The 26,526-nt window shown below is 41.3% G+C and overlaps 2 protein-coding genes across 5 annotated transcripts in view; one reads left to right on the top strand and one right to left on the bottom strand.

Annotated features, from left to right (window-relative positions):
- The first annotated feature begins 329 nt into the window (after positions 1 to 329).
- On the top strand, positions 330 to 12,896 carry rab11a (RAB11a, member RAS oncogene family). Its single transcript, XM_004568659.6, has 5 exons — positions 330 to 517; positions 7,193 to 7,388; positions 7,876 to 8,069; positions 8,410 to 8,490; positions 10,416 to 12,896. The coding sequence occupies exons 1-5, from the start codon at positions 478 to 480 to the stop codon at positions 10,550 to 10,552; spliced, it is 648 nt and encodes a 215-aa protein (XP_004568716.1). The 5' UTR covers positions 330 to 477; the 3' UTR covers positions 10,553 to 12,896.
- Positions 12,897 to 21,038: 8,142 nt separating this feature from the next.
- The window catches only part of LOC101468455 (multiple epidermal growth factor-like domains protein 11), a 267,137-nt gene continuing 261,649 nt past the window's right edge, over positions 21,039 to 26,526 (bottom strand). For all 4 annotated transcript variants that reach the window (XM_076887043.1, XM_004568657.5, XM_004568658.5 and 1 more), the window contains one exon: positions 21,039 to 23,053. In XM_076887043.1, coding sequence (XP_076743158.1) covers positions 22,848 to 23,053 — 206 coding nt within the window. In that variant the 3' untranslated portion in view covers positions 21,039 to 22,847. The remainder of the gene's footprint in view (positions 23,054 to 26,526) is intronic.

Raw genomic sequence — 26,526 nt, 5'->3', positions numbered from 1 at the left:
TGAGGGTGCAGTTGAGCGCTTGCATTCACTGATCTGAGAGGTTGTAACCACAGAGTTATAGCTGTAAGCAGTTAAAAAATTAAATAAATAAATGAGTAAAAACTGAATTGCAAACATTAATCTACACATTTATGTATATTTTCTCTGTAACTATACATTTAAAGCGCAAGTGAAAATACAAGTTTAAATTTTTTTTTACACATTATCTCTTTTTTTGACAGCTCTCGCATTTTGCAACGTATTTACTTCCATATATCGGCCCTAAAGGAAAAGTTGATAGTTGGGACGTATATTTTTGACCACTAGATGTCTGATGTCAGAATTATGTCGTTTTTCTGCGGCAGCGAATGAGAAGAAGAAAATACGGAAGTACGGCTCCCAAACACATTCCCGTTGGAAGAGTAAAATACTGCAGATTGCCGTATTTGCTTTGAAACGAAGCATATCTTGGACTAAATATTCAATCTCAATAAGACGATGGGGACTAGAGACGATGAATACGATTATTTATTCAAAGGTAAAAATGTGAATTTCTCGTTAGTGTCGTAGCTTTTAGCCGATAAGCTAAACAGGCCAGCTGGTCAGCTGTCAGGCTAACTAAGCCAGCGTCAACCTTTGTGCTGTGGTTGATTTTCACCGAGCTTTCAGGAAATTGATTTGAGGGTGTATACCTCTAAACGGCCTTCACTTGAGGGTTGGCGTTATAGTGCTATTTTCTTTACGTACGGTGTATTGAAGTGATGGGGCGAAAAGAAAAGAACATTAGCTGTTAGCTACTGTTAGCTTGTTGATGGTAGGCGCGGACACGCCTAGCGTTAACCGTTATCACGTTATCTTAGGTCGAGCTTGACAAGCTACAGGAACTTGTGTGAGGATTGGAAAGAATGCGTTAAGAGCTGCTTCATGAACACGTGACCACAATTTTAAAAGTGACCCAAATCATTCTTTTCGCCATTATGTTATTTTTAAAGTATTTTTATTACTGTGAATGTGTAAAATTTGCTTAAAAAGTCAGGAAGATTACTATTACTATTTTTGTGTCATAACAATGCTTCTTGGTAATAAGTCGTGTACTGTTGGAATGCCTTTCTATTACTCCTTAAATGGTATCGCATGTTTGGGTTGCACCCATGAAGAACTATGCCAATGTCAAACAACTATCAACTCTTGTTTTGAGCTTCTGGTACGCCAGGTATGGACAATCTGATGTCTGATTAGCAGGGCATGAACCTGATCAGTCAACATGTTTGACTGATCTGGATGAGATCCATGTCATAGGGCAACTTCAAGTTGGTGTTTTACAAGACTAAGTTTCAGCATTATTTTTGAGTGAGTCCTAGTGCCATCTCCACATTGAAGGCCAGGTCCCATATGAGGGTGGATATCAGAGACAGGCTGTGCAGTCGGTGTCCCAACAAGACAACATCACAAACACACTGTCAGTGTGGTACTCAGTCTTCTACAGATTTGCAATCAAAGTTTGGAGGACAATATTTCTTATGGTTTTGTAACCAGACAACCTGGAACAGACTGCCATGACTGCCCTTCACTGTTAGTTTCATTTAGTGTTGATAATGGGTGCAGTTGAACCCTGAATGTGTATAGGAATGTTACGTTCAGCAATGAGTCCAGATTGTGCTTACTGCAGTTGGCTCATAGTGTCAAGTGTCAGAGTATGGAGAGGATGTGGAGAACCCTGTGCTGATTTATGCACCGATACGGTGAAAGCTTTTGGTGGAGGCAGTGTGATGGTGAAGAGCAGCATCTTCCTCAGTGAAAAAACAAAGCTTCTCATCACTGGTAATCTCAGTGGAGCTAGATATCAAGATGAGTTTCTGTAACCAGTGGCAATCCATATCTCCACAGTCTGGGAACAATCTCTGTCCTCCAAGACGCTTAACCCACACAGAGTGGAGTTTATCAGAGACTAAATCCAGAATATAGGTGTGGAGAGCATGGAATGACCTGCCAGCAGTCCTGATGTCAACACAGCTGAATGCTTGTGGCATCAGGATGGAGGGTGCTAGTCCTGCCAGGGTAACCAACACAACCACACTGGCTGCCTTGTAATAAATATGGGTTGAAGAATAGGATGCAATCCCACAGCAGTGTGTGACCAAGCATGAGGAGAAGATGAGGCTGTCGTGGCTGTTTGGTTCTTCCACATGCTACTGAAGTCTCTGTTAAATGAATAAATTGTGAAATTGCCGGTGTGTCTTGTTTCTTCACATTTTCAATCCAATAACTGAATAACGAGTCAGCAGCAGAATATGTCTGACGTTGGCATTGGAAGTTTTGGCAAGTTGTTATTGGTGTAACCCACATACTCACCTTTGTTACTTAACCCACAACTCTGTCTTCCTTTCACCATCAGGCAGCATTTAAGGGGAAATAAACAGGTTCTTTAATGGTTTAAGATTTATTGCCAGGCAACATTCTTCCATTAAAGAAATAATGAACCGAACACTAATTTCATTACTTTCTGTGCTAAGTTATATATTTGTACCCACACTAGTTTCTGTGATAGGCCAACATCTTTATTTTTTAAAGATTTAGTGGCTTTTTTTGAACAACCAACAACCTATGAGATAAACAGCAGACTTTCACATATGGTAAAATTCACTTTAGATATTTGGGATCCCACCACTCTCCTCATTTTGCTGTCACATTCCTGTTTATAAAATTTGCCTTATCCTGCTGTGTGCTTTTGAGGTCCCAGTTGAAGCTGTCACAAAATTATTAACACGCTTTATGAGTTGTTTTTTCTGTATTCGTTGCAGTATGATGACTACTAACAAAGTTCAAGACAGACAGGCTTTCTCTGCCTTTGCTTGTTCAACAAAACCTCATTGAAGTTTTCAGGCGGGTGACCTCATACCTTTCCCTATTGAAGATAACAGGAATCACAGAGTTGATTATCAGCTTTCTCTGTTACACCGGGCTTTCTGCTTCAGGATCTGTGCATGCTCACAGAAAAATGGGTGTTTTGTAGGTTATGATTCTTCTTTTGGGTAGAAAAGGATCCCCAAGATTGCTGCCTGTGCTACTCAAAACATTATTATGACTTCTAAGGTGACGGCTGCACATTAGAGCGCTTTAAACTGAACATATTGTGTGAGGTTATATATGTGCACATGTCTGGGATCAGTCCAAAGTATCTACCCAACAGTCGTTGCATTTTTCTTTTATGTTCCTGTGGTTGGAACATGATTAACAGTGAAGGCCACCATAAAGGCCCTGCAGTGGGAAAACATCCTCATAACATCCCAGAATTTCATAAAACACGAACCGCTTTGTTCTCTTACAGTAGAAACATGGCTAGGCTTTTTGAAAATTGTTGTTTTTCTAATCTATGTGGGCCTATCGTGCTCCCAAAGACTGAAAATGAACAGCTGCAGATGTTTTTTTTGAATTTGTGTGTATCTGTTTTAGGCCTTTATCTGTAGTGGACTTGCTTATTGTCAGATTTCTGCTGGAGTAGGCTCTAATCCTACCGGCATCACCAGAAAACACTGATGCTAACTAGTTTGTAGAAAATGGATATGATGTTAGGCGTGGATATTACTAAAGAATATCACACAAGAGTAGTAATGCTAAGTTAGGCCTAGCAATTTAAAGACTTTTACAAAAGTTTACATTGTGTAATTTAAGGTAATGAATTAAAACCCAAATGTCAAATAGTTTTATCGCAGCTCTAGTTTTCACATAAGTGTAATTATTGGCTATGAGCTGTGTTTAGCTGATGAGATGAGCTCCAGGAATATTTCTGATGATTGTGTTATTTTATGCAGAGGCTGCATTGCAATTATTGCTGGGAAGGGTTTCATTTTAATGTGAAAAATATAAGGTTCATTTTGACTTAAATATTATTTCTTTTGTAACAGAAGTCAAACGTGTACTGCAACATTACGTATATTGTTTATTTTAAATAAGTACAGTTTAACAGTGTAACTGTTTCTTCACCATCTCCCAGTTGAACTTTCACACTGCTAGACTGCAGCTACACCTTATGTACATTCTGTGGTGGTCATTTCATTTCTGTAATCCTGTATTTTCTGTATATAAGATTTAGATTGGTTATTATATTGTTGGTTTATATACAGTGGGGCAAAAAAGTATTTAGTCAGCCACCGATTGTGCAAGTTCCCCCACCTAAAATGATGACAGAGGTCAGTAATTTGCACCAGAGGTACACTTCAACTGTGAGAGACAGAATGTGAAAAAAAAATCCATGAATCCACATGGTAGGATTTGTAAAGAATTTATTCGTAAATCAGGGTGAAAAATAAGTATTTGGTCAATAACAAAAATACAACTCAATACTTTGTAACATAACCTTTGTTGGCAATAACAGAGGTCAAACGTTTACTATAGGTCTTTACCAGGTTTGCACACACAGTAGCTGGTATTTTGGCCCATTCCTCCATGCAGATCTTCTCGAGAGCAGTGATGTTTTGGGGCTGTCGCCGAGCAACACGGACTTTCAACTCCCGCCACAGATTTTCTATGGGGTTGAGGTCTGGAGACTGGCTAGGCCACTCCAGGACTTTCAAATGCTTCTTACGGAGCCACTCCTTTGTTGCCCGGGCGGTGTGTTTTGGATCATTGTCATGTTGGAAGACCCAGCCTCGTTTCATCTTCAAAGTTCTCACTGATGGAAGGAGGTTTTGGCTCAAAATCTCACGATACATGGCCCCATTCATTCTGTCCTTAACACGGATCAGTCGTCCTGTCCCCTTGGCAGAAAAACAGCCCCATAGCATGATGTTTCCACCCCCATGCTTCACAGTAGGTATGGTGTTCTTGGGATGCAACTCAGTATTCTTCTTCCTCCAAACACGACGAGTTGAGTTTATACCAAAAAGTTCTACTTTGGTTTCATCTGACCACATGACATTCTCCCAATCCTCTGCTGTATCATCCATGTGCTCTCTGGCAAACTTCAGACGGGCCTGGACATGCACTGGCTTCAGCAGCGAACACGTCTGGCACTGCGGGATTTGATTCCCTGCCGTTGTAGTGTGTTACTGATGGTGACCTTTGTTACTTTGGTCCCAGCTCTCTGCAGGTCATTCACCAGGTCCCCCCGTGTGGTTCTGGGATCTTTGCTCACCGTTCTCATGATCATTTTGACCCCACGGGATGAGATCTTGCGTGGAGCCCCAGATCGAGGGAGATTATCAGTGGTCTTGTATGTCTTCCATTTTCTGATGATTGCTCCCACAGTTGATTTTTTCACACCAAGCTGCTTGCCTATTGTAGATTCACTCTTCCCAGTCTGGTGCAGGTCTACAATACTTTTCCTGGTGTCCTTCCAAAGCTCTTTGGTCTTGGCCATGGCGGCGTTTGGAGTCTGACTGTTTGAGGCTGTGGACAGGTGTCTTTTATACAGATGATGAGTTCAAACAGGTGCCATTCATACAGGTAACGAGTGGGGGACAGAAAAGCTTCTTACAGAAGACGTTACAGGTCTGTGAGAGCCAGAGATTTTCCTTGTTTGAGGTGACCAAATACTTATTTTCCACCCTGATTTACGAATAAATTCTTTACAAATCCTACCATGTGGATTCAAGGATTATGTTTTTCACATTCTGTCTCTCACAGTTGAAGTGTACCTCTGGTGCAAATTACTGACCTCTGTCATCATTTTAAGTGGGGGAACTTGCACAATCGGTGGCTGACTAAATACTTTTTTGCCCCACTGTACCTTTGTGTGTGTGTGTATGTACACAGCGCTCCCTCGTTTATCGCGGGAGTTAAGTTCTAAAAATAACCCATGATAGGTGAAATCTGCGAAGTAGGCAACTTTATTTTTAGTTATTATCAGTTATTCTAGATGTTTTAAGGCGGTGAAACCCCTCACTACACACTTAATACACTTTTCTCAGACAGGCGTGAACATTTTCACACTTTTCTCTCTTGTTTAAACTCTCAAAGTTCAAACCAAAGGCTCCTGCAAGTGACGACGTTTTGTCAACATTGTTGTTTGTGAGAAAACGTACAAACATACAGTACAGCATTTCAGAGTTACACTGCCAGCCACTGAACAATTCTGTACTGTACAGGAGGCACAGCACGAGATTGATTGACAATGGTCTACAGTAGGGATGGGTATCGTTTAGGTTTTATCCAATACCGGTGCCAAACCGGTACTTTTGAAACGGTGCCGGTGCTCAAACGGTGCTCAAACCGGTGCTTAAGGAATGGAGAACACAAAATTGGTCCAAAAACCTCTCATGTTTAACTGTTTTCCACTAAAGCGCTATACAAATGCAGGCCATTTACCATTTTTCTTTGGTCATTTTAGCCTTTTTGGCCAGGGTGAAGCGAGTATCTGCCATCAAACAAGAGGACAGCTGCATGTAGCTATGATGATGTTTGCTAGTTCACCTTACATGCATTAATGTAATAACGTGGTTAGCCTACTCAACGTAAATTACACACGAACAACATTTAGCTACTCACGCAGAGAAGAACGGCTGCTGCTGCATCATCATCCTCATCATTTCTGCTACACTGGCAGGGCTCTTGGGGGATGTTGCATAACAGGCAACCCACCCGCAGTAGATGTGCTCGGTGTGAGGTCTCACAGCAAGCTATCAAATACGGCGCATTTCTCGGCTTTTAAAAAAAACTGCTATGCGTCGCCAGGTGTTTCATCGGATTCGAGGTGTTACCTCCTTTGACAGTACCACAGTATCAGCTTAAAGCACTTGTTGCTGCTGAGTTTGCATCTTTTGCTGTGAAGTACAGCCAGACTTATGACCACTTCGCCTTGGGCGTTTTTAATCTGTAGCTCTGCTCTAAAAGAACGTACGTACCTGGGCCCGCCTACTACGCTCGCAAAGGTAAAATGATTGGCTAGAATTCAAAGTGTATGACATCTCAGGGAAAAAAAGCACCGAAATGTGCGCTGCTTTTCGGTCTGGTTACTACCGTTTATGTCAGAAAACGGGATGGGTACACCGGTACCCATCCCTAGTCTACAGCCAACCGCGTTATAGCGAGGGACCTGTGTGTGTGTGTGTGTGTGTGTGTGTGTGTGTGTGTGTGTGTGTGTGTGTGTGTGTGTAAAAACATGGATGGAATAAGTTCTGTGGACTTTATATTGACCATCTTTTATACCGGTATCATTTTACTGTTTTCTTGCCCAGATTCAGTTACGTTGCATTTTCTCCATTGTGTGATTCAGTGGTCCTTATTGGGGATTCGGGTGTGGGAAAGAGTAACCTGTTGTCCCGCTTCACCCGCAATGAGTTCAACCTGGAGAGCAAGAGCACCATTGGAGTCGAGTTTGCCACGCGGAGTATCCAGGTGGATGGCAAGACGGTGAAGGCCCAGATATGGGACACAGCGGGTCAGGAGCGTTACCGAGCCATAACCTCAGCGTGAGTATAACAGCGACTGCCAGAGGAGGATTCACGTCTAGATCTCTTGTTATATATCAGTGAATTTATTTTATTAAGTTAATAACCACCAGTGTTACTTATTTAATAATTCCATCAGATGAGTTGGATATTTCAAGGGAAAATTGTTATCCAAAAAACATCCACAGTTCTCCACTCTCAAAAAAAAAGTAAATTTCTTGGAATATTAATATTTTTTTACTCAAAAAAACCCAAAACAAAGTCAATAAGTTGAGCTGATGTAAAAATCTTACAGTTTCTCGAGGAAATGATGTGTTGTGGGCTGATGTAGTTCAATGACTGTTCAGTTGTTGGAAAATCATGACCATAGCTAATATTGACCGAACAATAAACCACAGCCCTCCAACATACCCCTCAGCACCTGCACACACAGTGTTCAGGTTTGTTTCAGCTCTCACTGCGACAGTGTAATAACGAGTGTGTCCATGTGCACATGGCTCTGATGCAGATACTACCGTGGGGCCGTTGGTGCTCTCCTGGTCTATGACATTGCCAAGCATTTAACTTATGAGAATGTGGAGCGCTGGCTGAAGGAGCTGAGGGATCACGCTGACAGCAACATTGTTATCATGCTGGTGGGCAACAAGAGTGACCTGCGCCACCTCAGGGCTGTTCCCACTGATGAGGCCCGGGCTTTTGCTGGTGAGACATCCTTTTCTGTTACCCTGTGGAATAAAGTGTCTATTAAGTATCACAATTACACAGAAATCTCATGATAGAATACCCTAAATGGCAATTCTAGAGCCTGAAATCTTGTAAAAATTCTAAATATTAGAACTATGCTCTGAGGATCAATGCATTAGTGATACTAGTAATAAGACCCATCTTTCATTTGCTGTGCTACACAGTGAAGTAATTCTGTGTAACTGTGTGTGGTGCACACATTCAGATAAACCTGTGTAATGGCTCAGACTGACTCATTGTTTGTGAAAATGCTACATATATGATCTGTTCATAATGATTGTTCCGCTTTGCCCCGCAGAGAAGAATGGCTTATCTTTTCTGGAGACATCGGCTTTGGACTCCACCAATGTAGAGACGGCCTTCCAGACCATTCTGACAGGTGTGTGATGTGTGTGCACCTTTAGACTCCTGTCCTTTCACAGGTCACCATAAGGTAAAAAATACCCATCAAGTAACACACTGTTGGCCAGTGATATCTGAGGGAATGCTGCCCAGTTGAACAGGTGTCTTTGTTATCAAGAGCTGTCACTTTTATGAGGCCGGTCACAGTGTGAGGAAGTTTGGTGCCAAGTGAACTTCTGCTGCTGGGAGTAAACAGAGTTGACCCCACAGCCTTTCTGGACTCACTTTATGTCATAGTGGGTTGTTTACAGTTTTTATGGGGATTATCCAGGCAAATATTTTTGTGTGTGTGTGTGTGTGTGTGTGTGTGTGTGTGTGTGTGTGTGTGTGTGTGTGTGTGTGTGTGTGTGTGTGTGTGTGTGTGTGTGTGTGTGTGTGTGTGTGTGTGTGTCAGACTGTAAACTAGGGTTGGGCGATATGTAAAAATTTTCCAACCAACAATCATCAGTCCAATAATCGCTGATGGGCGATATGTTAACGCATGCGCAGACTTTTTGATGGGCCGAGCAATGTAATCATGCACAGACTGATTTCCCCCCCCAAAAAATTAGGCCTGTCGGCATTAACGCGGTCATCGCGTTAACGTGATTACAATTTTCAACGAGCTCAACCCATCTGGAGCACAGACTGAACAAACTTTGGAGAAACTGCCGAAATCCGTTGACAGAGACATTTCAGGGATTTTGAGCCAGTCTGCGCTGCAGATACGTTAATTGTAAATCGCATCAGTCATGGCGACGGCGCGTTAACACTAAAAAAATATAAAGTCACCAATTTGGGATGAAAGACGTAAGCCTAAGGATGTAACCAAAGCAGCGTGTCACGTGTGCAGACGTATAGTGTGAGCAAAGTACTCAGACTAACCTGCACAGCATGTACGTGTCCACCATCCGGTGAGTATGCTAGGCTATCGCCCGCTTCTGCAGCTCCATCGACGAGCATCTGGGCGCACTCTGAGGAGGGGGCGTTTGCTCGCAGATGAAAGAGGGTGCTGTTAAAACAGCGCTGTTTTTTCTTCTGTTGACTGCTTCTATTAGCGCCATCATTATTAGCAAACTTACTGATGGGCAGACAAATAAATAAATCGCCTGTTTAAAAACAATCGTCGATATATTCGCCCAACCCTACTCTAAACATATTTCTGTTGAAAAGTTGAGCACTTTGATTTAGATTTGATGGGTACTGACTCTCTTTTGGCATCAGCTTCCAGTGGCCGTTAGAGTAACTGCAGTTTTCCATCGGAGATTGCTCTTTGGTTGTGTTCATACTTTAAATGTGTAATTGTACTTAAAGTGAACAACAAACGTGATACTCGGGTTTTAGATTTTTTTCTCTCCATAGAGTACCGAGCACAATGACACTCAGTGCTCTCTGCTAGAATCCAATCACAGTTGGTTTACTCTGATTAAATACTGTTTCGCCTTCTGTTTAATGTTTGCCTTGTAATTCTCCCCAGATTTGCAGGTTGCAACTAACTACTTTTCTGCAGGAACATATTTGCACAGTGTTTTTAATAACATGTGACACTGGGGAATAAAATGCATGCATGGTATTTGTTAGATAACACTGTGTGATGACCAGAAAGTAGGTGTGATCTACATCCTGGTCACAGGACGACAGTACTTGGAAGAGGCGGAGCCAACATTTAAAGCTCGATTGATTTTCAGCTAGACACTTACGGGATGTTATGAAAGTTTTAAAAGAGTCTCTTTCAGTGATAGTTGTAGTAATGACTTACATGATGAGAAAAGTCGGCCATTGTTTTTTTGGCTGCCATGCTTCCTGTTAGTCAGCTGCATGGAGGAATTACACGCCTTCCATAAGAATAATTTGTTTTGTCACATGTCTATCATCTATCAACTTGACGCATTACTTTTCTTCTCCTCCTCGTCCTCCCATCAGAGATTTACCGTATCGTCTCCCAGAAGCAGATGTCGGAGCGCCAGGAGAGCGACATGTCTCCCAGCAACAACGTGGTTAATATCCAGGTGCAGCCCACTGAGAACAAACCAAAGATGCAGTGCTGTCAGAACATCTAGCCCAGCCTCAGATCCGCTACTATCTCTCCCCCCAATTCCCCCATTTCTCCCTGTCCTTTCCTCCCTCGATCCCCATCAACCTTAAGCCCCGCCCTCGGATAATAGACTGCCTCGACATACTGTTTGGCGTGTGGGGAATGAGCCGCAGCTTCGAAGCCGTGACCTGATCTCTGCACCTACCTCCTCCTGCTAACCCTATTCTTCCCCTTCCCCCGGTAAATATTATCCCAGTTTAGGATGAACCCATGTGGGGCGGCCCTCCCTAAGCAGAGCCCCGTTGTCTTTAGACTACTGCAGGACAGCAAGCAGCAGGCATTTCATATCACGTTAGATTTCATTACTGCAGATGCGCTGACATGTCACAAAAATGTCTTAATATATGAATGTGATTCGTTTTCTTCTTCTCAAGCTCAGTGCTCCAGTTGATTTCTCCACCTTTTTTAATGTCTTGTATCATATATCTGCTACTAAATCTGAATTTAAAGCTTTGCCTCTGTTATTTTAGCGCCCCTCACCTCCTCTTTAGTGCAATGTACTGTTTTGGAAACTACGTGGATGTATCGAGCACATTGCGGACGTTTGCTCCGGTAGTGTCATGCTGTTTGATGTGATTTCTGTGAAAATGACGCCGGACTCTTTTACATTTGTTGAGCTTCAGTTAGTGGAAAGGCCAGGGGAGTGTAGCTAGCATGTGGCGCGCAGCCTGGTAAACTTTGTCGGCATCGTCACTGCATTTGCAGCAGGTGACGGGTTCGTGACAGCATGCCGAAGATGGACCTCTGACGTCCAGGTGGTTGACTTGAACTGGACTAAATGTGGAACACTATCATCATTTTAGGAACCCTGAACAGGAAGCCTGTGCATTTGAATCATCATGTTCTATTTTAAGTGGCTGCATACCGAGTTACTCATGCTCACGTTGAACGGGACTGAATACAGAATAAATCTAGCAGGCTTTTTTGCTCAGCATTAAGAAAACATGCATTAATTTCCAACATATTTGACCACTATGCAGAAACTAGCACATGGCTGTTTGGGTTTTTTCCTGTAATGCGACTTCTATAGCAAGTGAAGGAAAAAGAAGTATGAGTAAAGTAGCTGATAGCAGTCTTGTATGACATTCCTATTATAGTCAGTAATCTTATAATGTGAAGTTTCCTGTTGTCTAGCCAATTCTGCTTTGCATGTAACCACAGTACTGTAGTTAAGACACACTGAGAAAGATGTTTTTCAAGGTTTGATTTGCTTAATAAATCATGCACTTAAGTGTAAGAGCTGATCTAGTAAACATGCTTACTTATTTAGGATTAGGCTTTTGCTGCACATACAAAATTTGGACCTCTTTTGCCAGTTTGGGACACCGGGTCTGTTTAAGAACCAAAAAGTGACGTGGAGTCTGAACCGAACCTAATTTAGTGTGAAGTTGCTCCTCTGGCAAACAACAAAAATCAGCGGCTTAAGCTTCTGGCCAACTTACGAATGCCTCCTCGACCTGTGGAGACCGCTTCTCATACGCTCACTAACAGCTCACCGTCGTGTCCGCCTCCTCATTAACCAAGCTTTGTGTGTCTCTCGAGGAGGAGGACAGCCATGTTGCCCCTGTCACATAAAGCCTACGCACACCAAGCTGCCTCTGACTTCAACACAATGCATGGCTTTGTGTACGACTGCACCTCCACATTGTATCGCCTTATGTAGCTAACATTGTCATTACCGTTTATGAAATCTTGATGGTTGGTTAGGCTTGGCTAACGAATACAACATGCTTAACGAGTTAGCTCAGTTTAATCCGCTAACTGGCAGGCTCCTGCTAAAAGCCTTCAAGCTGAAATTTCAGGTTATCGCAGACATATACAAAGCCCGAACTTGGTGTATGTGTCTAGCAGCAGAGGGTAAATGGGTAACTCCAGAATGTGTGAGCTTTAGCTGGCCGTGCCAATGGCGTTTTATCGAACAGACGGCACTGTCCACTGGGCCTCTCCAGACTTGACAGCAGGAAATCTGTGGACAAAGCAATTTCTTTCTTCTGACAATATGATTTCTTGTTTCATGTACCTTTGTTGTCTTCATTTTTCCCTGTGTGTGTATGTGTGTGTGTTTCTTTGTTTTTTTTAAATATGTGTTTTGATTTCTTTCTTTTTTTAACTATTGAATTCTATAACTGACTGTAATTTCAGTGTAAACACATAAGTGAGAAATTATGTCATTTCAATGAATTTGGAGCGTTAAATATGAGAACGGGTCAAAATGAACGGTTTTGTTCTGTACAGATTGATAAATTGTACAATTGTGTCTATATCTTAAGTTATCAATTCATCTTAATAAAGCGCACCGGTCAAAAAGCTTTCTGGATTTTACTTTTTTTTTAATTGTAGATTTTTATTGTACTGTGAAGTCTTACTGCCGTCAGGTATAACATTATGGCCACTGACAGGTGACGTGAATACTACTGATCATCTCATCATAGTGTCAGTGAACATTTTTCCCTCAGAGTTACGTTAGAAACAGGAAAAATGGGTAAGCATAAGAATTTGAGCGGGTTTGACGATGGCCACATTGTGATGGTTAGATCTGTGTGACCTTTGAGCCTAGGTCATCAGCTACATGACTGGGCTTCCAAACTGAAGCTCTTGTGTTGCCAGCCAGTGGTCAGTATACTGACGTCAGATCTCAACGTTGGTTCTATGACATCGCCTGATATTGACTAAACATTGTTTCAATGTTTCCTTGCTATCTGTGTAGCTTTTTAAAATGTCCAAAAAAGGAACAGTGGTGGCGTAAAGCTTTTTTATGCATGTGAGGAGCAAAGGCTGGTGCAATTCAATCAATGAACTGCTCTGGCTCAAAATGCAGAAAAGTTATGCTGGTTTTAATCAAAAGCTGTCAGGACACACCGTGCACAGCAGTTTGTTGTGTATGGGGCTGCAGAGCCGCAGACCAGTCAGGGTGCCTGCGCCGAAATATCCACTGCAGAAAGTGGCAACAATGGGCACACGAGCATCGGGACTGGACCATGGTCCGAGCATTGAGGCCTGGGCTGATGAATCACACTTTCTTTTACTTCACAGGATGGCTAGGTGTGTGTGTGTCGCACACCTGGGGAACACCTGGCACTATGGGAAGAAGGCAAGCCGGCGGAGGCAGTGTGATTCTTCATGGCTTCGGCATCTTTCAGCAGGATAATGCATCTTGCTACGAAACAAAAAAGACAAATTCAATCCAGTTAAGGAAGTCCAATACATGGAGGCTCTACCTGGCAACTTAAAGAATCTGTTGCTAACGTCTTGGTGCCAGATACCACAGCATATCTTCAAGGGTCCGGTGGACTCCATGACTTGATGGGTCACAGCTGTTTTGGCAGTAAAACAGCCGTCTGTTTTTGCTTTATAAAGCATTTATAAATGAAATTGAAAGTACAGTTATTTTCTCAATAGAAAAATGACACAGACAAAGCACAAAGAGATGCAGAACATAAAAATATTTATTTCCAGATGCAAACAGAACACTGTAATGTAGGTAGGGTCAGAGTAATAATATGATCTCTCTCGCCAGCGTGTCCTGGGTCTGCCCCGGGGCCTCCTGGTGGGACATGCCCGGAACACCTCGACCAGGAGGCGCCCAGGAGGCATCCTTGTCAGATGCTCGAACCACCTCAACTGGCTTCTTTCGATGTGGAGGAGCAGCGGCTCTACTCTGAGCTCCGTCCGGATGTCCAAACCCCTCACCCTATCTGTAAGGGAGACACCAGCTACGCTTTGGAGGAAGCTCATTTCCGGCGCTTGTATCCGCAGTCTCGTTTTTCTGGTCCCTACCCACTGCTCGTGACCATAGGTGAGGGTGGTGACGTAGATCGACCGGGAAATTGAGAGCTTGGCTTTTACACTCATATTTATTCAATACAGTAACAATACAGTAACAGTTTTACAGGTTAGAGATTTTAAAATTCCATAGAAATGACCACTGAAGTATTAAGTTAGTAGTAAACTAAGGAAAGGAGACTAATTAAACCAAAAATAATGAATGTTTTAGTTTGACCCCAGTCCCATCCACTAACAAAGGAGGCTTGTCTGTGTTATTTTTCTGTTGTGAAGATAGCTGAGACTTGTTTGATGAAGAGTGAAGTATTTAGCCTTTAGCACAGTATTAACCCTTTCACGCATAGCGGTCACGACAGTGGACAGCTATTCAAAGGCTGTTTTCTTGCACTTGTGTCAGTGTTGATGGCATACTTGCACATAAACCACTACATTGGACATGTGTCACTCCATACCAGTGGCGGTCCTAGCCTGTTTGGCGCCCTGGGCGAACACTCCCTCTGGCGCACATATTAAACATATTAAGGATTGCACATTAACATAAAACTGTTGTCGGAACCATACTGAATTTCACCAGAGAAACAAACACACACACACACACATATGAAGAGAGAGAGAGTATGCATAGTATGCAAACGGCTACCAAACAGCCATCATAATCTGTCATACAATGAGAACAGGACAAATCAACTGACAATGACTCATTAATATTGTGCTGAACACAGTCCAAAAGATTCAATAAGCTACATCAGTGTCTACTGTTTACTATCATAGCCAAGTGGCTAACGAATGTAAACGGAAGTTTTCGCTATCCCTACTAATTGATGTTATCTTGTTGTATCTGTTGTGGTCAGTGCCATCCTCTATGCTGTTGCATGCTGGGGCAGCAGGTCGAGGGTCACAGATGCCAACAGGCTAAATTAACTGATCCAGAGGGCCAGTAATGTTGTGGGGATGGAGCTGGTTAGGGTGGTGTCTGAGAGGCAGATGTTGTCCAAGATAAAGACAATGTTGGATAATACCTCCCACCCACTCCATGACATGCTGGCTAGTCACAGGAGCACGATCAGTGAGAGACTGAGGTCACCAAAAAGCACCACTGAACCACACAGGAAGTCATTCCTGTCTGTGGTCATCTCCCTGTACAACTCCTCCATCTAACACACTGTAAACACTGCAACAGTTTCACCCTTTTTGCACACACTCTTTTCTGCTCTGTAATATTCTTCTCAATTTTCTTGATATTTATTTATAATCACCTCTGTTAATCCTTGATGCTTATAATTGACTGATCTGTATATATTAGTGTTATTTCTTAAATGTGTAAAATCTGTAACATAATGTATTATTTGGAGTTTAGTCTGTTACTATTTTTTACCATTTCTTCTTGGAGCAACTGTAATCCACATCCTTTCCTTAGGGATTCATAAAGTAATCATAATATGATTCTGATTGTTTCAGGATGACCTGCCCTTATCCAATCACACGTCTGCTTACCTGCATCTTTTGCTCGTTTCTCTTCTTTTTTCTCTTTTTTCTAAACTGAGCACCTGATGGCTTTGAACGTTTCTTGTCCATTTTCCATTGGTTTTACTTTTGCACTCCAGTATCCATCCGCCAACCTAATAGACCTACACCTTAGTTCACAGAATCGCTTTGTCTATGGCTGGGGTCGGCAACCTGCGGCTCCGGATTCGCATGCGGCTCTTTAGTCTTCATACTGCGGCTCCAAGTGGTTTGGAAAAAAATTATAAGTATTTAACTGAAGTGTATTTTATTTGTGTTAGTTCTTTTTAAACTTGTAGTTCTAAATTGGAAGATTATTGTGATCTTGAAATACAAAAATAAAATTATATGTTTTATATGATCTCGGACATGTGAAAAAAGTATGTCCTTTTTCACCACAAATTCACTTTCATTTTGACATATTTTAGCTTTATGTCCCAGATTTCCGCATCGTGGGACATTCTTTTACTTGATGATCAGAAGCCTGGCAAATAAAGCATCTAGCCGCTTGGATAGATAACACGACCATTGTACGGGCCCAGAGAGATGGAATTGGGGATATGGATGAAATGTCCATCTTCATCTCTCCGAAGACGAACTTTAAACTTCCGAACCCATAATTTGTCCCTCGGTTTAATAGGTGGATGTAACACCTCACGATATCTTTTCAAATATAAGTCGATGCCATGATCAGGGATTCTTCCTGTCCAGAATTTGACCACAAGGGTGGTCATTTCAATTTGAAGAGATGATTCTACTGTCCACTCTTTCCATTTTGGTTGGCCAGAGTTTGAAGCAACAATCTCCATGAAACATCGAAGAGGAGCTTCCTGGAAAAAACACAGTTCAAAGTCCCTTCTGTTTGGGAGAGAGATGAAAGAGTAAATGTCCGAGGATTCACCCAAGAGGACTGAAAAAGCAATTCCTCCGCAACATAATCTCTAGTGGGAAGTTCTCCTTCTCCAACATATTTCAATCTGACTCATAAATTGCCAAACTTGGAGGCATAGGGTGCAGGAGTATAGGGCGGCATGATAGATTCTGAGACAGGGCACAGTAGGAGCAGATGGGCAAGGATAAACTAAGAGTTCCCTCCCTTACCCCTTCCACTCGTTTTGGCTGTTCAGAAACGAAAGGAACAAACTTCCTTACTAGACCCCCACCGTCTGTCTTACTGTATGAGTGTGAGACATGCTACAATCCAGTGGCACCAAGGCATTATACAATAAAATAATGTGATTAATACATAAATAAAAGAAATTCCTATACACGTATTTCATCGTAATTATTGTTATTTAACTCTGTCATGCATGAATTATGACAACCTCAATCAGGATTTTTTCTTAAGTATTTTTCTTAATCTTTTCATGCCAGAATAAAAATACTTAAGAAAAAAAATCCTGATTGAGGTTGTCATAATTCATGCATGAAAGGGTTAAGCATTTACCTTAGCAATGCTTACTAGTGTCACATTATAAAGTCTTACCTTTATTTTAAAGCTTTAGTTACTTATTCGTTTGCATATTAATTATTATATATCAAGCTGCAACATATAGGGAAGTAGCTCATCATCCCCTGGACCTTAGCTCTTTCACTCACTAATCACTAATGTCAGTTGTCAACATGTATCAGCCTGAACATTTGATATTCAATTCAATTCAATTCAATTCAATTTTATTTATATAGCACCAAATCACAACAAAAGTCGCCTCAAGGCGCTTCATAGATACAGAGAAAAACCCAACAATCATATGACCCCCTATGAGCAGCACTTTGGCGACAGTGGGAAGGAAAAACTCCCTTTTAACAGGAAGAAACATCCGGCAGAACCAGGCTCAGGGAGGGGCGGGGCCACCTGCTGTGATTGGTTGAGAAGGAAGACAGGATAAAGACATGCTGTGGAAGAGAGACAGAGGTTAATAACAGATATGATTCAATGCAGAGAGGTCTGTTAATACATAGTGAGCGAGAAAGGTGACTGGAAAGGAAAAACTCAATGCATCATGGGAATCCCCGGCAGCCTACGTCTATTGCAGCATAACTAAGGGAGGATTCAGGGTCACCTGGTCCAGCCCTAACTATATGCTTTAGCAAAAAGGAAAGTTTGAAGCCTAATCTTGAAAGTAGAGATAGTGTCTGTCTCCTGAATCCAAACTGGAAGCTGGTTCCACAGAAGAGGGGCCTGAAAACTGAAGGCTCTGCCTCCCATTCTACTTTTAAATACTCTAGGAACAACAAGTAGGCCTGCAGAGCGAGAGCGAAGTGCTCTAATAGGGTGATATGGTACTACAAGGTCATTAAGATAAGATGGGGCCTGATTATTTAAGACCTTGTATGTGAGGAGCAGGATTTTGAATTCTGGATTTAACAGGAAGCCAAAACAGGAGAAATCTGCTCTCTCTTTCTAGTCCCTGTCAGGACTCTTGCTGCAGCATTTTGGATCAGCTGAAGGCTTTTCAGGGAGTTTTTTGGACATCCTGATAATAATGAATTACAGTCGTCCAGCCTGGAAGTAATAAAAGCATGAACTAGTTTTTCAGCGTCACTCTGAGACAGGATATTTCTAATTTTAGAGATGTTGCACAAATGGAAGAAAGCAGTCTTACATATTTGTTTAATATGTGCATTGAAGGACATGTCCTGGTCAAAAATGACTCCAAGGTTCCTCACAGCGTTACTGGAGGCCAAGGTAATGCCATCCAGAGTAAGAATCTGGTTAGATACCATATTTCTAAGCTTTTCAGGGCCGAGTACAATAACCTCAGTTTGATCTGAATTAAGAAGCAGAAAGTTAGCGGCCATCCAGGTCTTTATGTCTTTAAGACATTCCTGCAGTTTAACTCATTGGTGTGTGTTATCTGGCTTCATGGACAGATAGAGCTGGGTGTCATCTGCATAGCAGTGTAAATGTATGCTATGTCTTCTAATGATGCTGCCTAAGGGAAGCATGTATAATGTAAACAGAATTGGTCCTAGCACTGAACCTTGTGGAACTCCATAATTAACCTCAGTGTGTGAAGAGGACTCTCCATTTACATGCACAAACTGGAGTCTATTAGATAGATATGATACAAACCACTGCAGCACAGTACCTGTAATACCTACAGCATGTTCTAATCGCTCTAATAGGATATTATGGTCGACAGTATCGAACGCTGCACTGAGGTCTAGCAGGACAAGCACAGAGATGAGTCCACTGTCAGAGGCCATAAGAAGATCATTTGTAACCTTCACTAAAGCTGTTTCTGTGCTGTGATGAGCTCTGAAACCTGACTGAAACTCTTCAAATAAGCCTCTGCAGATGATCTGTTAGCTGTTTGACAACTACTCTTTCAAGGATGTTTGATATAAAGGAAGGTTGGAGATTGGCCTATAATTAGCTAAGACTGCTGGGTCTAGAGATGCTTTTTGAGTAAAGGTTTAACTACAGCCAGCTTGAAGGCCTGTGGTACATAGCCGATTATTAGAGATAGGTTGATCATATTTAAGATCGAAGAATTAATTAATGGCAGGACTTCTTTGAGCAGTTTTGTAGGAATGGGGTCTAAAAGACACGTTGATGGTTTGGAGGAAGTAATTATTGAAGTTAACTCAGAAAGATCAATTGGAGAAAAAGAGTCTAACTTAACATCAATGGTACTAAGAGTAGCTGTAGATAATATTACATCTGTGGGATGATTACTGGTAATTTTTCTCTAATGATAAAAATTTTATTTGTGAAGAAGTTCATGAAGTCATTACTAGTTAACGTTAAAGGGATGGTTGGCTCAAAAGAGCTCTGACTGTTTGTCAGCCTGGCTACAGAGCTGAAGAGAAACCTGGGGTTGTTCTTATTTACCTCAATCAGTGACGAATAGTAAGATGTTCTGGCTTTTCGGAGGGCTTTCTTATACAGCAACAAACTATTTCTCCAGGCTAAATGATGATCCTCTAAATTTGTGACACGCCATTTCCTCTCCAGCTTACGAGTCATCTGCTTTAGGCTACGTGTTTGAGAATTATACCGCGGAGTCAGGTACTTCTGATTAGAGACCTTAGTTTTCAAAGGAGCTACAGTATCCAGAGTCGTACGTAGTGAGGAGGTGAAATTATTAACAAGATAATCGACCTCTGTTGGAGTAGTGTTCAGATAGCTGCTCATCTCTGTGTTGGTACAGGGCATTGAAGATGATAACAGTGGGTGGATTATATTCTTAAACTTAGTTACAGCGCTTTCAGAAAGACGTCTACTTTGATAAAGTCTACTCTTCACCGCTGTGTAATCAATTATTGTAAATGTAAATGTTATCCATCAAGACTATCAAGGTTAAACTCTTTGTGCATGAGAAAGCCTTACTATGCCTTCAAGAATAACAACATATTGTTAAGAATATTGTGAGGCATTGAACCACAGGAATTGGTCTGTCCACCCACAGAACTACTATTCTGTATGGTCTCTCAGGAGCTGTGTGATGTCTCCTGTGGACCCCAAGTAGCCTTAGTGATGGAAATGATGGTATGATTATTCCTCACTAAGTACTCTGATCTAATAGGATAATCAAAAGATTCCCACTGACAGTTCCAGGATTTGTAATGTGGATAGCAGGATAAACTGAAGCAAATAAACAATAAACACAATGTGATTAAAATAGATCTGCAAATCATGCCATTAGAATAAATTACTACTAATAATTCAAATCTGGCCAATTACACCTTCAACTTTTATTAAAACCCAGCAATTCATTATCTTCCACCTACCATAGGCCAACAGGCAGCATTCACCCTGGACAGGTCGCCAGTCTAAGCTAACACAGACAGACAGACAACCAGAATTTGGGAATTTAGAATTAAAATAACCCAGTTCCACTAACTGCATGTCTTTGGATTGTGTGAGGAAGATGGAGTACCCAGAGAGAACCCATGTAATAACAGGAAGAACATGCAAACTCCACACAAGAAGACCAGATGGTGGATATGAACTCATTGGGCAGGCGTGCGGCCCCCTATTAAGACCTGATTAGCAAACGGAATCATTTTTACAGGAAAAGGAGGACTCCCAAACTTCTGGGTAAACATTAAACATTAAAAACAGAAACATTCCACCACATGACTGCAGCTTTATATCTCTGGATGAAAGGTGAAAACAGAGTTTGTTTGTTTTTTAAAATCAACATATGACACCACTCTCCTGAGCTGTCATGACTTTATTCATTTCAGGGTTTTCAAAAACAAAAAAACAAACACACACCCTCCCCCCCAAAAATGTAAGCAGCACTACATACACCTATACACATGAACTATTGTTTGGATCAAACATATCAAACCACTAAAAAAAACAAGATAAATCAGAGCAAATAGAACAAAAACAGGAAACCAAATCATTGGGATAGCAAACTGTACACATAAGATTGTCAACATGTCCTCTTATTGCTGTTTGCTACAGCCGAACTTTAGTTGCTTCAGACCCTTTTACTTTTGCGCACTTTGTAAATGCAAATTTATGATGAAACAATGTATTTGTAAGACAAAATAAAAATGTATTTGTGAATCCTTAATTCATTCCTTTGTGTAAGCAGTTGGTCTTCATGAGTTTCAGCCAGTTAAAAGCCTGGTTTAAGTTTTCAGCTTGTTTTAGTTAACTGGTTGGGTTAAAATAACATTAGTTGAACTCATTCAAACATTTCTAAGCATTAGGTGATGAATAAATATAACTGAAAATCTATCATTTCATCAATTATAGTGTAAATCTATAATCTGTAAAAAAGGAGAGCAGTCTGAATATTTAAAGTGATTGTATGTCTATCATTTTAAAGTTACTGCTACGTTGCATAACACATTTTTGTCAGAGCTACATGAAAACACATTTAATTGTGTTTAGTAACAAAACTCTAGCGACTCTACAATAAAATCAGGGAAGGGGGAAGTTGCCTACAGAACTGTTATAACCACAACTTCCAACCTAAAATATATTTATATTTCCAAGAAGTATGTTCCAAATGGCATGTCCACAGTAGCATGGCAGTTATCAGCAAAAGAGCTTAGCCATCTGACCATGATCACAATAAAAGCCAAAGAATAAGGGTATTCCTCACTAACCATTATGCCCTGAATCACCTTTTTACATGCATGTATAATAAGCTCAACATAAAGAAAAAAAATTACAACTATAATCACGAGGTGTACAGTAAGTGTACATCAAATACACCACTTTGTCTACAGTACATACAAAAAATAACGTTTCTGAGCAAAAACATGAACCCCAGCAGGATCTTTAAATATGTAAACACGAAATAAGAAACAGTGTGTATAAAATACTATACAGGTGCTGTAAGTCTGAAGATACTCCAGTTATCTTTTTTTCTGTCCTTTTCTCAGTCCTTTTTTCTGGGGAAATAAAAGGATAGAGAGCCTTTTCTTCGGAGGAGTCCATTGGATTTCTTTCCCACAGCACAACCGTAATGCCCACATGATGTTCATTTGGACCTAACATGCTAGTAAATAAAGTAGTCTTTGCAGATGTACAGTGGGCCTCAGTCCTTTCTTTGGCACAGCCATTGCAGTCTTTACGTGAGCAAGTCAGTTTCTTTTTTGACATTCATCTTCTGAGTCGAGATGTCTCAAAAACCACTGAAACGAGTATATTTATGCGTATATGTACTTGTATTACCCCGCTGCTGGCAATTTTGGTGTGAAAATAAGAATATAAAGATGTACTGGTGACTGACACAAAACAGCTCAGACTGGTTGGTTGGTATATCATAGTAAAATGTCAAACAGCCGTCTAGCAGTCTGGACACTGCAAAACAAAAAGAAAAACAAACAAAACAAACAAATAAAATGCTACTTAGAAAATAAATAAGTAAGTATTAGTCCCAGCAACACATTTTCTCCATCCTTTAAATATCAACCTGTATTTACTCATCAGTGTCAAAACACTTTCTACTTTCATACTTCAGTTTCTTAGTTCTGAGTGCACTGGATCCTGTTGGGGGGCCCTAGAGCAGGGAACTGGTGGGGCTGCCGGGCAGTGGGGGACTGCAGCTGTTCAGGGTGAGGCTGTGGCTGTGGGAGGGGCTGGGGCGCATTGGCAGCAGGTCGTAGTGGCTCGGGATGTGGCTGTTCCTGGGGAGGTCGTATGGGTTCTGAGGGTAACTGGGAACCACTGCAGCACCACTTGCCGGCACAATACTTATGGTTGGTTCTGGGGGAACAAAAACCAAGAGAGTGGGTCTTTTATTTCATTTATATAATTTACACAATCCGGTTGTTCAGTCTGACGTCACTAGCCGTGTCTGGGCCTAAACTCCGCTGCAGGTCCATATATCAAACGATCACTGTGGCATTACTGAGAGTTGAAAAACTGTCTAAAGTCTTTCATCTTTAATAAAATGATCAGCGTTCTGCTCTACCAGGTGTAACAATTGAGTTTAACATCCAGGCATCCATGAAAACGGAATTTATGACATTTAACGGAGTTAGAAGTTAGCAGGGAGTTAGCTCGCTAGCTTCTATCTAAATACAATATAGCATGTCCTGACTGCGGGGTTTTAGAAACAAATTAAAACGTACAGTTCTGTTATCACTTCCAGCATAAATGAAGACAGAAAACTAAACAGCAGTGACATCTGTAGGGTTACTGAAGTTGGGCTAGCTGGTATATAATGATGTGCTACGTGACCGCTAGCGACACAGCTATGTTAGCATAATATAAACAAGCTAACTTTTTTTCCACTTGATAAAAGTTAACGTGAGTGTTCTCGGTGGTCAGGAACAAATGTAATCGCATGGCAGGATGCTGTAAAAGGACCAAACTTCATCCAGGAGAACAACTGAGATAATCCATCCACAATACGAGGTTAGTCATTCATATACTGCTGCATGGGCTGGGCTGTAGTTACATCCTAAGGTTTTAAAAACTGAGCTTAAATAAATGATTAGTGGTAATAAAAGCCGAGGGAGGTCAACAGGGATCACTGACTGTTTTAGGAGCTTTTTGAGATCAAATAGAAGAAAATACAAAACATTAAACATGTTAACAACACAAAAGCCATATTAAACGCAGACTACTTTAACCTACTACTTTAACTTTAACCTTAGTTAAAACCATAAATTTTCACTGTTATGCCGATGACACCCAGCTCTACCTTTCTTCTAAACCCAATTCATCCCTCCCACCTACCTCCCTCTCAGACTGTCTTATTGAGATTAGATCCTGGTTCTCCTCCAATTTCCTCAAACTTAACAGTAATAAAACTGAAGTTTTACTTGTTGGTTCACCATCTATCTTAACCAAATCCCACAGCTTTTCCATTAACGTTGAAAATTCTCCCACCCTCCCCTCCCCTCAGGTTAAGAGTTTGGGTGTCATACTTGATAATACTCTTTCATTCCAGTCTCACATTAATTACATAACACGGTCTGCTTACTTCCATTTACGTAATATTCACCGACTCCGTCCCTTCCTTACTCCCCATGCTGCTGCCATCCTTGTCCATAGTCTTATTACGTCCCGTATTGATTACTGTAATTCCCTCCTATTTGGTCTCCCTAAAAGGTCCCTTCATAAACTCCAACTTCTTCAAAATTCTGCAGCTTGGATTATAACCCGTACTCCGTTAAGTGCTCATATTACCCCAGTTCTTCAGCAGCTTCACTGGTTGCCCATAGAAGCCAGGATAAATTTTAAAATCTTACTTCTTACATACAAGTGTATCCATAAATCTGCTCCTTCATATTTGTGTGACCTGCTCCATATCACCACTGTTTCCCGCCCTCTCAGATCATCATCTGCTATTCATCTTTCTGTTCCATCCTCGCACCTTATTACTATGGGGAACAGAGCTTTCAGTCGCTCTGCTCCTCGGCTCTGGAACTCTCTTCCTCCTGCACTAAGAAATATTGACTCCCTCTCCGTATTTAAGACACAGCTCAAAACACATCTGTTTAAACTGGCTTATTCGCTTTAATGCTGATTTTATCTGTTGTCACGCTCTGTTTTGTAATTTTAACTTATTTTATGTATTTTATGACTATTGTTCCTCTTATTAATTGTGTGTTTTGTAAGGTGACCTTGGGTTTCTGAAAGGCGCCCTCAAATAAAATGTATTATTATTATTATTATTACTTTAGGCCCGGAATTAGGATTCGTCGCGTCATCACTGAACAACCAGATACAATGCTGTTGTCAACAAAGAAAATAAGTTTTCTTCTGCCTTATTTCAATCAAGTCCAAACTTAGTAAAATGTACTACAGGCATCAAATTCAAACACTTGAACCACAGAGTGTCATAATTCTGTGATAATGTCATGATCCCCCTGGTGTCTGGCCCCATTCCAGATTGCTTGAAAACAGCCAGTGTCTTTCCTTGTTAGATCCCACTGTTTTTATAATTATAGACCAATTTCCAAACTCCTGTTTATTTTCAAAATCCTTGAGAAAGTTGTTGTTCTTCAGCTCCTTCAAATTATTGTAGGAAACATCTTTGATAAATTCTCTTGTGGTTACAGATAAAACCACAGCACTAAAACAGCTTTACTGAAAATGATATTGTAATGCACTCAGATAAAGGTGAGCATTCCATTCAAGTTCTGCTCGACTGATCTGTAGCCTTTGATACTGTTGATCAAGCTACTTATTAACAGACTACAAAACTGGGTTGGCACCACTGGTACTGCCCTCAGATGGTTTTCTTCATACTTATCAAACAGATACTTCAGAATTTCTATTAATCAGTGTATGCATTCATCTGTACTGCTTGCATGTGGAGTCCCCCAGGGCTCAATCCTTGGACCAATTCAGTTTTTTTTAATATATGTTACTCCTGGGCCATCTCATTAATGGGTTTAGTTTAATGTAGATGACACACGGTTTTGACATACCCTTCTGTCAAACCCAACAACCTTAACAGCTTCCCCTGCCTCAACAAACGTTTCTCTGCCATTACTAATTGGATATGCTCTAACTTCCTCCATCGCAATTCTGGTAAAACTGAGGTTCTAGCACACGGCCAAGACACATTCTCCAAGGAGGTTAGTCAGTACATTAGCCCATGCAATCCTCCATAACCACAACTGTGCATTAATGTACAAGGATTACCTATAAGTCTGCTGATTGCTGATTGGTTGACAAGTGGGCTGGAAAAGGGAAGGGAGCAAAAGTGAAGATCACTAGGAGCAAAAAAACTTCAAAAATAAAAATATGTCTGTGAAGGTTCTCAGTCATCCAGGTCATCGTAGTCAAAGGAGCTTGCAAAGAAAAGCGTCTGGACTTCTTTAAGTTGCTTGAAGACGTTTCACCTCTCATCCGAGAAGCTTCTTCAGTTCTAAGGTCAAATGGTGGAGAGTCCCAGATATAAACCTAGTGGGAGTTTCCCCCCACAGAGGGACAAAGGACCCCCTGATGATCCTCGAATCGCCTGAGCCAAGGTGTGAAACTGGGTGTGGGTCCCAATCAGCCAGAGTTTCGGGTGAACTCGTTGTGAAACCTGGCCCCACCTTATCATGCGAATTCCTTAAAAATACTTGAAAGCACATGGTTCAGTTCCACCTGCTGAACTATACATTTTTCTGTGATCTAGTTTTATTAGTGTAGTGCGGTGACTCGTACAGAAAGGATAGCAAAGATGCTGTTTGTTGGGCTGCAAGACGCTAATTAAGCAATGAAAAAAATGGCAA

Source organism: Maylandia zebra, linkage group LG1, assembly GCF_041146795.1.
Source record: "Maylandia zebra isolate NMK-2024a linkage group LG1, Mzebra_GT3a, whole genome shotgun sequence".
In the NCBI taxonomy this organism is placed as follows: Eukaryota; Metazoa; Chordata; class Actinopteri; order Cichliformes; family Cichlidae; genus Maylandia; species Maylandia zebra.
The sequence above is the reverse complement of the archived record's forward strand: the minus strand, read 5'-3'. Positions and strand labels throughout refer to the sequence as shown.